Here is a 15578-nt window from a genome sequence, read left to right as displayed (position 1 = left end):
CCATACTTACTAGATGACGAGTTTTCGCTCGTTTTTGCGCATATGACTGTATTTCAGTTATATATACTTTATAATCTATGGTAATGCGCATGCACTCGACACCGATTGGAAACCCGAGAATATATACCTAGTGAACAGAAAATTTTACAATTTTTCATTCTTGATTCATCTTCCCTTCATTACACGAAAATTACTTTCTATATTCAAAATTCTTTCAAATCTATTTCTTTTAATTTCATTTCAATTGTATCTTGTATCTTTACCATATCATCACCGGGTATCAGTTATCGCACGTCCTATATTTTTGCCCACCATTTATATGATCGCAAAGTAAGAAGCAAACTGTAGAGAGGAATCACACACGTTATTAAAAATCTTCCTAGACCTAATGAGCTGCGCGAATTAAGTATGGTTTCTCGTGAACTGCAGTGTAGAATATTATATAAATATATTTTATTCATATGAATATATAAGTTAATTTGAGTTAAAATATATCAAACACAATAATTTTAAAAAATTATAAATCACTATAATTTTTTATACGTATTTAAATACATACATACATACATGCGTTGTAAATAAGACCAAATAAGATCAACTACCGATATTCGCAAGAAGCCGGCGTTGTTTGAAGAATTATGTCGATGTATTTCTTTAATTTTATCAAATATAATCAACATTTTATTTAAATGTATTCATAAATTATAAAAATATAAAAATATACAAGATTCCATATGCATCCCTAATCGCCGCATTTGTTGGGGAATGTTTTACAGGTTTGAAAATGAATCAAAATTCCACTTGTTTGTAAACTGTTGCTATGAAGTATTTGGCGGTATTTCTCTGAAATGAATAAGATGGTTTTCTTGTTCATGAAAGTAACATAACATTTTTGTTTTAGGGATAACATTGTAAAAAGAGCATTAAAATGATGCATAGAAGAGGAGGTAAAAGAATTCGTATGGATGATCCGGTGCCTCCAGAGTATGAGGCACCGATGACTCCAATGACTCCCATGAATGATAATTCAACTGGTGAAGCTAATGAAGCTTATTCCACTTATACACCATATAGTCAAGCACCACAAACACCTATACATAATCCAACGTATGTATAATTTTAAATGCAAATTATATTTCAACAAAATAGTAATATGTATTTATGTTTGTCTAGCCCTGAACATTATTCATCTGAGAGTTATAGCTCTCCTGGTACGTCACAGCAACAATATCAAGAACAAACAGGAAGTTTTGAAAATCAGTCACAGTTTGAGCAACCAATGACACCGGCAACTCCAACTAATATGAGGATTACAAGAAATACACGTGCTAGATTACGTGGTATGATTCAAAATGATATTTTTATAATTGATTATTATAATAATTATGCTTTGTATGGATAGGGGGCCCAATACAACAACCAAAATATAAAGAAATAGATACAGACTATATTCCAACTACTACTAGTAGAGGAAGAGGAGGTGGAGGCCGTGGGCGTGGAAAACGAACACATCATTCGCATAGTTTAGAAGATGAGGCTAGCCTTTATTATGTTATTAGAAACAACCGATCTTCATTGACTGTACGTTACTTATTTCTACAAATATATTAATTAGGATAACGTACCATGTACATTAATTACTACTGTATTTATAGGCTATCGTTGATGACTGGATAGAAAAATACAAAAGTAACAGGGAAAATGCTCTTCTCATGTTAATGCAATTTTTTATTAATGCAAGTGGTTGTAAAGGACGTATTACACCTGAAATGCAAGCAACAATGGAACATGTAGCGATAATTCGTAAAATGACTGAAGAATTTGACGAAGTATGTTAATATTATTTTTGTAAACGGATATTTTGCTTGTTTGATTAACAGTAATTAATAAAATAGGAAAGTGGGGAATATCCATTGATCATGACCGGGCAACAATGGAAAAAATTTCGTGCAAATTTCTGTGAGTTCGTGCAAATATTGGTTCGACAGTGTCAGTATTCAATAATTTATGATCAGTTTTTAATGGACAATGTAATTTCATTGTTAACTGGTCTTTCTGATTCTCAAGTGAGAGCTTTCAGACATACAGCTACTCTTGCTGGTGAGATATATTATTTTGATCTAGTTCTTATAATTTATAATCTAGATGTTATTTCTTATAATTAAGAACATAATATTACTGATAACATTATTTATAGCTATGAAACTTATGACGGCATTAGTAGACGTTGCTCTAACTGTATCGATAAATTTGGATAATACACAACGACAGTATGAAGCCGAAAGACAAAAAGCAAGAGAAAAACGAGCTGCCGATAGACTAGAATCTTTGATGGCAAAACGGAAAGAACTAGAGGAAAACATGGATGAAATAAAAAATATGCTTACATACATGTTTAAATCTGTATTTGTACATCGTTATAGAGATACATTGCCAGAAATACGCGCGATTTGTATGGCAGAAATTGGAGTTTGGATGAAGAAATTTCATCAAAATTTTTTAGATGATTCTTATTTGAAATATATAGGTTAATATAATATTAATGTATGAACTTTTATATTGCATAGTATTTACTTAAATTCGCTGCAATTTTGTAGGTTGGACATTGCATGATAAAGTCGGAGAAGTTCGATTAAAGTGCCTTCAAGCATTACAACCATTATATGCTTCAGAGGAATTGAAAACTAAACTTGAACTTTTTACAAGTAAATTTAAAGATAGAATTGTTGCAATGACATTGGATAAAGAATATGATGTTGCGGTGCAAGCCGTTAAACTTGTTATCTCGATTTTAAAACATCACCGAGAAATCCTTACCGATAAAGATTGCGAACATGTCTACGAACTTGTTTATTCGTCTCACCGTGCTGTTGCACAGGCAGCAGGTGAATTTTTAAACGAACGATTATTTCGTCCAGATGACGAGGCAGTGGCAGGCGTGAAGACTAAACGCGGAAAGAAGCGTCTGCCAAATACTCCTCTGATTCGAGATCTTGTTTTATTCTTTATCGAGTCGGAACTTCACGAACACGGAGCTTATTTAGTAGATTCTTTAATTGAAACAAATCAGATGATGAAGGATTGGGAATGCATGACGGATTTATTGTTAGAAGAGGCTGGACCTGAAGAAGAAGCTTTAGATAATCAAAAAGAAACATCTTTAATTGAATTGATGGTTTGTTGTATAAAACAAGCTGCTACAGGTAAATTTTCTTTTTCATGTATATGTTCTTATGAAATTTTATAATAATGTACTTGATGTAATTTTAAAAACAGGAGAAGCTCCAGTTGGTAGAGGGCCAACTAGAAAGATATTATCAGCAAAAGAAATGAAGCAAGTTCACGATGACAAACAACGATTGACGGAACATTTTATACAGACATTACCTCTTCTACTTGATAAGTATAGAGCAGATCCTGAAAAGCTTGCAAATTTACTAGCTATTCCTCAATACTTTGATTTGGATATTTATACCAAATCACGACAAGAGCAGAACTTGGATTCATTGTTAAATAAAATTCATACAATTGTGGAGAAAATGCATGATACAGAAGTTTTAGATACAGCTGCAAAGACATTGGAACATATGTGTATAGAAGGGCACGCTATCTTCACCAGGTTAAGTTTAACGAGATAAAAAGATCTGTGGAAAATAGAAGGATATTTAATGTTTAATGTATTTTCCATAGGTGTGATGTAGCACGTTCAACGTTAATTGATTCTATTGTAAATAAATATAAAGAAGCTATCGACGAATATAGGAATTTAGTAGAAGGAGATGAAGAACCAGACGAAGACGAAATTTTTGATGTTGTACAATCTCTTAAAAAGGTCTCGATATTTTATTCCTGTCATAATATGAATCCATGGGGAATATGGGATTCCTTGTACAAGGATATCGAAGATGCTAAAGATCCATCTAGGTATTAATACTATCTGCATTTGAATTCTATGACTAATTTTAAGCAAAAATGATTCTATTCTCTTTTCCTGAATTCCCAACGGTTCTTGAAATATCGGGGTTTGAAGTTTCCAGGTTGTATGGGTAGTTGCTAAAGAGTAAATTACATTTTTGCGACTGGGCAAGGTAATTTAATCTTTAGCAACTTGGCTGGGATTAGAAAACAATTTATGATTGTCAGTTGTTTGTTTTTTTCTAAGCCCTCTAGTCGCAACAATGTAATTTACTCTTTAGCAATTATCCTGGCAACTTCAAACCCCGATATTTCAAGAACCGTTGGGAATTCAGGAAAAGAGAATAGAATCATTTTTGCTTAAAATTAGTCATAGAATTCATATACGAAGTATCTCGGATACCTCGGCGGCCACCCTGTATACATATAACATTTCATATACACAGATTAATTTTATTACAGGTGTTTACCACACGAGGCAGTCAAGTATTGTATAAGTGCATGCTTTTTTGCAATTTTGTGGGGACAAAATCATCTTATGGAATCTGCGGATTCTGGAAATCGAGGTGAAGATGAATGTCGGCAATTAAGGGAACGCTTGCACTCTTTTATGGGCTCTATGCGTCATTTCGTTAGTGGCGACGTGAATGGCACGGTAATTGTTATATTTTTATTATTTCTTTTTCAAAATTTTCCTCGTGTCGATAATACATAATATCTTATAATATTGTCTTAGCCTTCTCCTCCAATTCTACGAGAAGAAGCTTACAATACAATTTGTGACCTGTTAGTGGTATTTTGTAATCAGTTGACATCACATTCTAATCCTTTAATGCATCAATTAGTATACGAACCTGACCAAGCAATGCAAAATATGCTTAATCGATTCATACAAGAATACGTATTTTTTGAAGAAGAAGATGGTATGTTGTCAATAATGCGTTTAATGTGTATTCTCTTAGCAAACAAAACAATCATTGACACAAATGTATTTTATCCTCACAGACGAACATGACGAGCATTCAAAAATTGAAGAATTGCACAAAAGAAGAAATTTTCTAGCTGATTATTGTAAGTTAATTGTGTATAATATGATACCAACGAAAGCAGCAGCAGATGTATTCAAACATTATGTAAAATATTATAACGATTATGGTGATATTATTAAGACTACGTTAGGAAAAGCTAGAGATATTAATAAAACCCATTGTGCTTTAACTATGCAACACAGTTTGAACATTTTGTATAATGAAATAGTAGCTGAAAAAGGCAAGGTTAACAGAAATAGCGAAGAGTTTACTGCTATTAAGGTTTGTCCCTATTGATACTTTATTACCAATCATATACGTATGAATGATACACATTGTATGTATACATTTGCAGGAACTTGCGAAACGATTCGCTTTATCGTTTGGTTTAGATGCAGTCAAAAATCGCGAAGCAATAACCGCTTTGCATCGAGCAGGTGTTCTTTTTGCAATCACACCTCCAGATGGTATCGAACAAGATCCTACTGGACCACCGCCTAATTTATCTTTTCTTGAAATCTTGTCTGAATTTACCAATAAACTTCTTAAACAGGATAAACGGGTTGTGTGAGTATCATTTTACTTCTGTTTAATGTATTTTTGGAGTTTATTATAAGGACCTTTACATTTGTATTACAGATTAAATTTCCTCGATAGAAGATTACAAGCTGGAATGCCGTCCTCCCGCGGTGAGGACTGGCAGCCATTACTTTTGTATAGAAACAGTCTATTACATGGTGAAACAGATCAAGTACCAGTAACAAGCAAACGAGCATATACAAGACGTAAAAAGGATCATTTAGCTGGTAGGTTAATGAATACATCATAGTTATGAAGTTCCTAAATCTTAATTCATCATTTTATTTTATTCTTTTTATTATTATTATTATTATTATTATTATTATTATTATTATTATTTTTTTTTTTTTTTTTTTTTTTTTTTTTTATTCTGTTTTTATTGTACATTTTGCAGAAGAAGAAGAAGCAGATGAGCCTGACGAAGGTTCTGATCATGAGTTTCCTGGGTGAGTTAGGTGTCCATACAAACTTACATTCTTTACATTTTACTTCTTAGAATCATGATAAAAGTAGAATATTTGCACAGTTGCGAGTAATGGCTATATATGTGTTTATAAAGATTTGTAACAAAATTAATCTATAATCTTAATATAATATATAACACGCTTTGTTTGCTTTTAAAATATAATTTATGCTATGAATGATGAGCACTTTAAATAATTATAGAAAGTACCGCAAATGTAGCTACTAAATTTACACGCTTATGTAGTTGTATTAATGCACATGTGATGTGCCCCTTTTTCTTATTATTATTACTATTTGATTGTCATATGAATGAATGCTAACTTAAATCCGTATTATTCAATAGTATTTTTTTATTTTTTACTATTGCTTTAAAATATGCTTTATTATATCATTCTGTTATTAATAATTGTAAACAAAATTTATTTATGAGAAACATTTTGGGTGAAAATATTATTTATAATATAACTTGAAATACAAATCATTGTAAATGTACTAATACTTTCATTTAAAGTCTATTCATTTCTTAATTTTTTTTCTAAATACGGAAATTCTTAAAAATAAAACATTTACTCAAGTTGTTATTTTGTACTTTATCATTTAATTGCATGCCTGTGCTTAATATGTTAATAAATATACCCGTTATTAGTGGCGTCTTTACATAAATCATAAATTTTTTGTGTTTGCATGGGTAGTAATCTTTTATGAATCGCTTGTTGCAGGCTACCTGATCGTTATACAAGCTAAAAGTTAGAATTTTTAGCAAAATATATATTATATTCTGTTATAATAAGGGGCAAAAATTGTATAAGGATTTGATGAGGTCTATTTTTCTTGGTGCCTGTTTTCAAAGTAATGTAAGGAATTATTGAGAATACATATACATATATACATATAACACGTATTGTATGTATATATACGTATGCCATGTTATAAAAATATCAAATTAAATATTAAACGTATATTTAAATACGTTAATGTTGTACATGGAATTGATGAAATCTATCATTTATACTACCTACTTTTCAAATAATTCACCTATAAGCTAATATAAAGAAAAAAGTAATTTAAAAATATATAATGATATTATGAAATGATAATATTTTTGGAACACCTGACAAAAAAAGTACATAGAGAACGATGTGTGTTCTATTGAACCTAAGAATTTAAAACCAAGTAAGTTTAAAATATGTTGTATTCTGTTTATACATATATTGATAATATACAAATTGGTGATAGATATAACGAATATGTGATATTAATTAAAACAAGACCCTTTTATTCCTGTAAATTCCTAAATCCTGCTTATCAAAATTAAAAATCCACAGTAAATAAGTAACATTATATTTTATGCAGCTTTCGTCTAATTGAAATATAATAGACTTAACTCGTTATTTCATAATTTCTACTCTCAACATTGAATTTTTATTGTAGTTTCTTCGTTACTTAACACGCCGTTCTCTATAATCGCCACAATATTACAGAAATGTTTTTAGGTGTTTGGTTTGTTAATACCTGGATTTCTTCGGACATAATGACCAAGTCCATTAATACGTATGTACACGAAGTGAAATTTTGTAATATATACATATGTTCGTATTATATGAAAAATATGTGTGAACAAATGATGTTATTTAATATTAATTTTTGTCCCTTCTTTAATCATTAAACTAACTCCGATATATTTCCATCAATGAAAAATTTTTATTTCAGCAAACACAAGAAGAAACGAGGCCCAAGAAAACATCAGTGAGTAAATTATTTCATTTTCTTATAAGTAGTTTTTAAAAAAATAAACTAAAAATTTGAAATGATTTCATTTAAGTAATTTCTATAAAACAGAATTTCGATGTTATTCGTCCTTTGTAGTACCATTAGCTCGAATCTGTATTTCAGATTAGCCGTTAATAAAGTATCAATAACTCGTGGATCTAGGGCGGCCGGGTTTTATGAAAGCAACGATAATACACAAATGCAGACATCTCCATCGGCAATTATTGAAGACGCATCAACCAGCCCTTCTCAAGACATAGATAATAAACTTAAAACATTACAAATCCAATCGAGGTCGTAAGTAGTTAACGCTTGTACTTTATAAATTCAAATCATTTTTGCCCGCCCTGAAATACTTGAAACAATTTCAATTGCTTCTTAGACGAAGAAGTCAGGATCATATGGAACCAAGAGAACTAAGAAGAACTTCTAGAAATTCTGGTCGTTATATAGAAGGGCAGTACATGGTAAGTTGCAATAACAATAAAATTGTGTTTAACTGTTTAAGTATTTAATATTCATATCTATCATTATCATTACTTTGTTATAGGAGTCCGATTCTGAATAATGAAGTACAATAAAAAAAGGGTACATCCAACACGGAAATACTCTAAAAGGAAGTGATTTGTGATACGTTTATAAGATATATAAATGGTGTTCAGCTACAGGTGGGTATCCTTTAAGGGAAATAGTAGCTAAGATAATTTTGAACAACTTTTTGCTTTATCAGAATGCGCGTTGAGACTTATTTTTTGAATAATTAATGAACAACACTGACTAAGCAGAGCGCGTAGGCTCGGCCGCGTGTGTTTTTCATGAATAATTCAAAAACTGTCTCAGCGAGCATTTTGATAAAGAAAAAAGTTGTTCAGGATCTTTCCAACTACCACGGCTTGCAAGGATGCTCACCTGTAGCCGAATATTCTGTATAGATTAAGTTTTGGAACTTAATCAATCAGTTTACAATCAAATTTCATTTTTATTTACGAGATTATTATAAGGCTTTGTTAAAGCATTTCTTTCCTTTCTAATATTATTTTTATTATTTAGAGTGATATATCTTGTTTTGACTGTATTGTAGTATATATTGAAAACAATATACTACTTAATATCAGGGTCTTTATATTGATAAAATTTTTAAATACTATTGTTATCATAAATCTATTTAATTACTACCGAAATAAATAATTATAACGTATAAAAAATATTTGTCTTATATCGTCTGCTTATTTAAAATTATATTCTATTAGAAACATCATTGTAATTATATATTGATATCATTCACTGTATGTACAATTATAACTTTGTGTATAAGTTAAAAAGATATGTTTACTTAAATTAAACTATTAAATAAAATTTTTATCTGTCATTTGTACCGCGATATTTACGAAAAATACTACTTCTTCTGCGACTTCTTTGTGGCGTAGTAGTCACTGTGTTCTGTAAAAAAATAATATATGTGTAATAATTAATCCAAAACTATGCCATTTCTCATAGTTAATTTTATTAGTGAAGAGCTTACTTCGTCTTGACGTTTCGAAGAGAACAAACTTTTTAATGTGCGTGGTGTCGTTGTTGCCCGATCTTTATTTCTTTCTTTTAATATTCTTGAATTCGGGCTCTTTAATTCATTACCCTTAAAATTTTAAATAAATAAACACTATACATTAATATTCAATCAAGTAACATTTTGTATATAATAATTACATTGTTATTAAATATATTATTATTATTAAACTACTATTATTATTAAATATATTATTATTATTATTATTATTATTACTTGTAACGATAATCTTCCTCCATTTTTACTAGGGGTTGGGGGACCAGGTTTTTTATATGATATCTGCAAGAAATATGACAATATTAAATCAAGAATATAATTTTGCATTATGAACAGAACATTTTGAATAAATTCAATCACGGTTTGACTGCTTACCTGAGTTCTATCTCTTTTCTTAACTTTTTGTTCAGGAAGCAAACTTTGACTTAAACTATCATTGAACATCTCATCTGTTACTGAACCTGACTATAATTAAATTCAAAATAATACAAGTACATATTTTTATATAAATATAAACAAAAACAATACTTACTTTGATTTCTTCTTCTGAAAATGGTAGAGGGTGAAATTGCATTTCAGCAGGATAAGAAGATTTTAAATGTGGTTTGCAAAGAGCATTTCTTTTTTTCAAAATAGATAATCGATCATCAACGTTCGACGAATTGCTCTCTTTCATATCAGCTAATGAATTAATATACATATGTTTAAAAATTTTATGTCAGAAATTTTTTAAATTACACTTAATTGGTTGCTAAATTTACCTAAATAGTTGTTATCAAAAACTTCCTCTTCATCTTCTGCGTTAAATGCATTACCCATTGTTTGTATACTTCTAATACTGTACCTTCTTTCATATGTTGTTTTTTCTTGTATCATTGCAACTTCATGCAAAGTTTCTTCTTTATTTTCCCCTATTCCTTCATACCTGAAAAAAGTTTCAAAGAATGTCTGTAACATATCTAAAAGATTAAATCAGCTTTTGACTACTATGGTAAAAAAATCAGTCTTACTTAGAACTTCTATGCTCTGTTGAGGAAACTACTTTTTCGTCCAAGTTTCGATATTTAACTTTCAGTTTGTTTAATTCCTTTTGTAATTTTTCCTTCTCCTGTTGTTCGCTTAATAGCTTTTCTCCAACATTCCAAATTTGTGTACTCATACTAGCAACATGTGCTTTATATTTACATAATTCATCTGCTTGTTTGCGACATTGTGATTCCATTTTTCTTTGTAGTAACTCCAACCTTTCCTGTACACACTGTTCTTGCTCGTTGTTTAGCTTTGCTATTTGTGCATTGTATGCTGTTTTCTGTAATGCGTTACCAGAAATAAGCGAATCATAATAATTTAAAAAAATAAAAGATATTTTAATATACCTACCATATTTTGTTTGATCTCATCTAATTTAACTCTGTACTTCTCATGGATGTCTTTCAACTGAATATCAACGTCTTCTTTCTTTGGCCGGCTAATTAATTCATTTCTTATTTCTTCCAGCTTTAAGTTCTCTTTCTTTAATTGCATTAATTCGTTCTCTAAATCATCTCTTTCTTTTGATGATGTTATCTTTAGGTTTTCTATCTCAAACTTAAGTTCCTCAATTTCGTTTTCTATTTCTGTATTACTTATACGTGAGCAATCTAATTTACATTGTAAATTGCATTTATCTTCTAACAATTGATTAATTTGTAACTGTAACTTCTCTGTTTCAGATTGAAATTTTGTTTTATTAGATTCGAAATTAATTGTAAAAGAAGCAATAAAGTTTGAAAGGTCATCTACTTCGCTGTGAAGTTGACTAATGTCTTTTTGTAATAGCTTATTTTTATCTAACTCTGCTTCAATTATAACTTTCTCATCACCAAAAATATCCAACATATTTTCATTTTCTATTGAATCCAAATAAATATCCTTTAATTGATGTTCAGACCGTACAAAGTTTTTCCACAAAATAGTATGCAATGGTTTTACATTTTGATAATGATTAATGTACTGTTTAAATAACATATTTTCGAGATGTGTCTTTTTATTGTGTATATATTTCAGTTCATCACATATAGAATCATCCATTACAAAAATATCATGAGATTTTGTTAACAATTCATGCCATTTTTGTTTCAATTCATTTAAAGATGTATCCAAATCTTCTCTTAATTTTACTACATTCCCTAAAGAACTTTTTAATGTATCCTTATGCTCAATGATATTACTTAAGTGCTTTATGTATTCTTCACCTTTAGAAACATAACTGTTTACAATTTCTTTTTCATTTTTCAAGGTTTCATTTAAATTTATATTTACATTAGACAGATATAAAATTAATTCTCGTGCAACCTGCATCTCGTTAACAGATGTCTTTATAGTGTTTAAAATACTCTCAACTTCATCGTCATTATCATTATCATTATCTGCACATGGTTCATTGCACATACCATCAGCATAAAGATTTTCGCTCTTCGGATTTTTGTCTGTTATTACTAATTTTAAGTCATTTATTGTATGCCTTAATAGTTCACAAGCTTGAACAATTTGTAATTTCTTTGTATCTTGTGTTTGACAGTATCCTTTACTTTTACTAAGCTCATTTTTCTCCCTCCTTAACGTATCTTGCAATTCTTCTATTGTTTTTGTTTGTTTATATGACTGTATCTGTAGCTGGGAATTTGTGCTTTGTAAATTTTGGCATAATAATTTTTCATTTTCAAGTTGTTTGCAAAATGTATTTTTTGATTCACTAAATTCTTTCTGAAGTTGTTCTATTATTAAACATTTTTCTTGTAAAGCCTTTTCTTGTGCTGCTAAAACTGCATCTTGATTAGTTCTTACTTCTTGTAAGTTTGAAATTACTTCTTTCATCTTCTTCTCGGAAACAATTGTTTCTGTCGTTAACTTCTCCAACTTGTTCTGCAGACGCTCCAATGTTTCTTCTTTTGCTTTCATTTCTATATTCAATTGATCTAAGCAACGTTGTTTGTCAAGTAATTTTGTTTCCAATCTTCTTACTGCATCTTTCATCTCAGATTCTTCTTCCATTTTTGAACGAAGCACTTGTTCTTTTTCTGATTTTAAAGAAGTAATTTCTGTAATTAAATTTCCAAGTTTCTCATCTTTAGATTTTAATTCGTCTGAAATATTACATACTTCTTGTACAGATAATTTAAGTTCACTGTTCGTCTTACTTAAATTCATTAAAAGTTTTCCATTTTCAGATTTAAGATTCTTTTGTCGTTCTTCCAGTGTTTCCTTTATCTGCTTAAGTTTTTCTAATTCTTGTACAGATTGTGTTAATTTGTCTTTAGTATTCGTTAATTCTAACTCTAAATCGTTTAATATCTGTTTATTTTTTGTTAAATCATTTTCTAATGTAATATTTAAATTTTTGCTATCTTTTAATTCTTTCTTATTATCAGTAAGTTCATGTTCAAGTTTATTTCTATGAAGCTGTTCTGTAATATAATTATAATACAGAGTTTTATGAGCGTTTAAAATATTATTGCCACTTTCTTTATGTTGCTTCTGACAGTCAATTAATTGACTTGATACATATTTCTTTATCTCACTAAATTCTGTTATGAGAGTTTGAAGGTCTGTTTTCAAAGTTTGTATACATTTTTCAGAAGATTGTAATAACAAAACTTTTTTCTTCATTTCTTTTCTACATATACATAAATCTTTTTCTAAATTTTGCTTCTGAACTTGGACTTGTTTCAAATGTACAATTTCTTCAGAATATTGCTCTACAGAAGAAATAAGTTCACTGATCTCTTTTACATTTTGATCAATTGTTTCTTTCAGTTTTGATATTTCTCTGATATTTTGTTCATCTTTCTTTTTCAACTCACATATTTGCGATTGAAAATCGTGTACCTTTAATTTAGTTTCCTCCATTAAATCATTAAGTGACTGAAATTCCATTTCTTTTGAAGTATACTTTTTATTAAAATTATGCAATGATGTTTGAAGATGTTCTATCAGTTGAATGGTTACTTCAGTATCTAAATTATTAACTTCAATGCAATCAGTTTCTGAAATGATCTTCTTTAAACGTGTATTATACAATTTAGCAGAAGCTTTATACACATTAATTTGATCCGTTAAATCTTGAATGCACTTCAAATTTTCTTGTATTTGTGATCTGGTTTCTGCAAGTTCAACATTTAATTTAACATTACGTACCTTTTCATTATCCAATGATTCTTCTGAAGTTTTAATTTTCCTTCTCAAACTATCTATTTCAGCATTTAAGGTATTTTTAGATTCTTCGGCTTGTAATAAAGATTCCTTTTGGGAAGTACACGTAGTTTGTAGATTTTTATTTTGGTCAATTAAAGATTCATTCTGTTTTTGCAAGGATTCAATTTCTTCTTTTAACTTATTTGCAGTAATATTTGATTTCGTTTCTGTGTCTTTCAATATTTGGGACTTTTTTTCTAACAGTTTTGTTGCACTTTCATAGTCCTGACATAAAGAGTCGAATTTCTTATTTAAGGTATCAAGTTGCGTTTTCAATGAAGCAGATTCCTCCTTTGCTTCTTGTAACTGAATCTCAATTACAGAACTTAAAACTTCGCTACTATTCAGGGACGATGAAAGAGAAGTTAGTGGTGCAATTCCTTCGATCTCAAAACTTTGTTCCATAGTTGTTTTGCTAAGTTCTTTTAGATGTACTCGTAACTCTTCGTTAGTCATTCTTAAGTTTATCAGCTCTCTATCTTTAAGCTCTCCCATCATTTGTATGTTTTCCAAATATTTCTCACAATTCTCAAATTTTTCTTTAAAAAATATACATTGCTTTTCCGTACATGTTAATTTTTTTGTCAAGGTATCATTTTTCGTTTCGAGTCTATCTACTTCACATTGTTTTTGCATCAATTGATCTTCTAAATGGTCTATTTCTCTCCTATAATATCGTTCAAGATCCACTGTATTTTTATTTTTTTTACAAGATTGTGGTGTACTTTGCCTATTTCTTTCATCTTGTAAAACTTTTATTTCTGAACTTTTCTCCTGTAACTTTCGCTGTAGATTTTGTACTTTATTCTGCTGAATTCGTAAATCTTCTTGTAAGTCAGACTTTTCAAATCTTTCTACTTCTAATTCAGTTTTTAATTTTCTTAGTTCTTGATTTCTTTCATTTAACAGTTTATGAATCTGAGCAGATCTAGCAACAGGAGAATTAAAAAAGTCTTTAAGAGCTTTTGTTTTTGGTGTCATAGGTGTATTTGGTACACTATCCTCTAATTCAGCAATTATTTCTCTTAATGTTTCTCTATTTATACCTTTGCCATAAGGAATAATCATTTCAAAAAATGCTTTAATCTTGAGCTGAGTTTCGTGCTGAAGTTTATTACACATTGGTTGATAAAAAACTGGCTCTTGAGATACACGTAATAAAAATAAAGATGCAATATATATATGTTCCATATTTCCCAAATCATTGTAATTAAATTTAAATTCAGGATATTCATCTATACGATTAACAAAAAAAAAAAATAATAGATTACATATTATTATTAAATACTCGTGTGATACGTATAGAAATATACCTTGTAAAAATTTTATAATAATGTTTTTTGTATCTGAAGTATCTTTAGCACTTTTCCATGAACTGTAAAAAAAAAATTATTCATATAACTACATCTACTTTAAAGAAATTAATAAATAAATAATTAAACAAGAAGTTACTTACAATAAACTTATTAATTTCTGATAAAATTTTCCATCATCCAATTCTTTCAGATCACTAATACGTGTTTCTAATACATCTAAACAATTCAGCTGAAAATATTAAATTTAATATAGATTATATTTAAAATGTTATATAATAAACAAGAACTTAGAAGTATTTCATGATTATAACAAGAATTTCTATATAATAAACATATTTAAAATTATGTCAACAAACGTCAGTATCTATTTATTTTAACTTAATAATGATGTTAAACAGCATACATATTATTATTTACCCATTCCAATATAACTTCAGTCCATAATTTCATCATTCTAAAAAAGCAATTACTCAATTATTTAGATAAAAAACGGCAATACATAGAATTTACACAAAACCTTTCCGTTATTACTTCTAACGTTTTATGGAAAAGACGTTCAATTTCAAACAATTGCTGCTCTCTTCAGTTAGCAGGAAATACTTGACTACAAATATAATATAAAATTCCCTACATTCTGCTTGAAATCCCTAAATATTTCAATACCGTAATTTTCTTACAAAATTATTAATATACGCAATCTATGGATAT

The 15578-nt window shown here is 29.2% G+C and overlaps 2 protein-coding genes across 3 annotated transcripts; one reads left to right on the top strand and one right to left on the bottom strand.

Moving 5' to 3' along the window:
- Nucleotides 1-495: 495 nt before the first annotated feature.
- On the top strand, nucleotides 496-8946 carry SA1 (stromal antigen). Of its 2 annotated transcripts, XM_034320599.2 has the most exons (20): nucleotides 496-776; nucleotides 902-1107; nucleotides 1174-1340; nucleotides 1403-1581; nucleotides 1656-1829; nucleotides 1896-2100; nucleotides 2198-2527; nucleotides 2598-3203; nucleotides 3277-3619; nucleotides 3691-3924; nucleotides 4378-4570; nucleotides 4652-4838; nucleotides 4921-5225; nucleotides 5299-5510; nucleotides 5583-5749; nucleotides 5917-5968; nucleotides 7698-7733; nucleotides 7881-8054; nucleotides 8140-8224; nucleotides 8308-8946. In XM_034320599.2, exons 2-20 carry the CDS (start codon nucleotides 929-931, stop codon nucleotides 8323-8325), a joined length of 3846 nt encoding a protein of 1281 aa, XP_034176490.1. In that variant the 5' UTR covers nucleotides 496-776; nucleotides 902-928; the 3' UTR covers nucleotides 8326-8946. The 2 variants fall into 2 exon arrangements, with proteins under 2 accessions (XP_034176490.1, XP_034176491.1); XM_034320600.2 differs by lacking the exons at nucleotides 7698-7733; nucleotides 7881-8054; nucleotides 8140-8224; nucleotides 8308-8946 and adding an exon at nucleotides 6707-7655.
- Nucleotides 8947-8976: 30 nt separating this feature from the next.
- On the bottom strand, nucleotides 8977-15578 carry mud (mushroom body defect). The gene is made up of 11 exons (XM_076691914.1): nucleotides 15288-15578; nucleotides 15011-15099; nucleotides 14868-14929; nucleotides 10702-14789; nucleotides 10332-10630; nucleotides 10083-10246; nucleotides 9854-10002; nucleotides 9697-9786; nucleotides 9541-9603; nucleotides 9280-9393; nucleotides 8977-9197 (listed from the first exon to the last, which is right to left on the bottom strand). Exons 1-11 carry the CDS (start codon nucleotides 15321-15323, stop codon nucleotides 9117-9119), a joined length of 5235 nt encoding a protein of 1744 aa, XP_076548029.1. The 5' UTR covers nucleotides 15324-15578; the 3' UTR covers nucleotides 8977-9116.

The sequence above is a fragment of the Osmia lignaria genome, chromosome 13 (assembly GCF_051020975.1).
Source record: "Osmia lignaria lignaria isolate PbOS001 chromosome 13, iyOsmLign1, whole genome shotgun sequence".
NCBI classification, from domain to species: domain Eukaryota; kingdom Metazoa; phylum Arthropoda; class Insecta; order Hymenoptera; family Megachilidae; genus Osmia; species Osmia lignaria.
The sequence above is the reverse complement of the archived record's forward strand: the minus strand, read 5'-3'. Positions and strand labels throughout refer to the sequence as shown.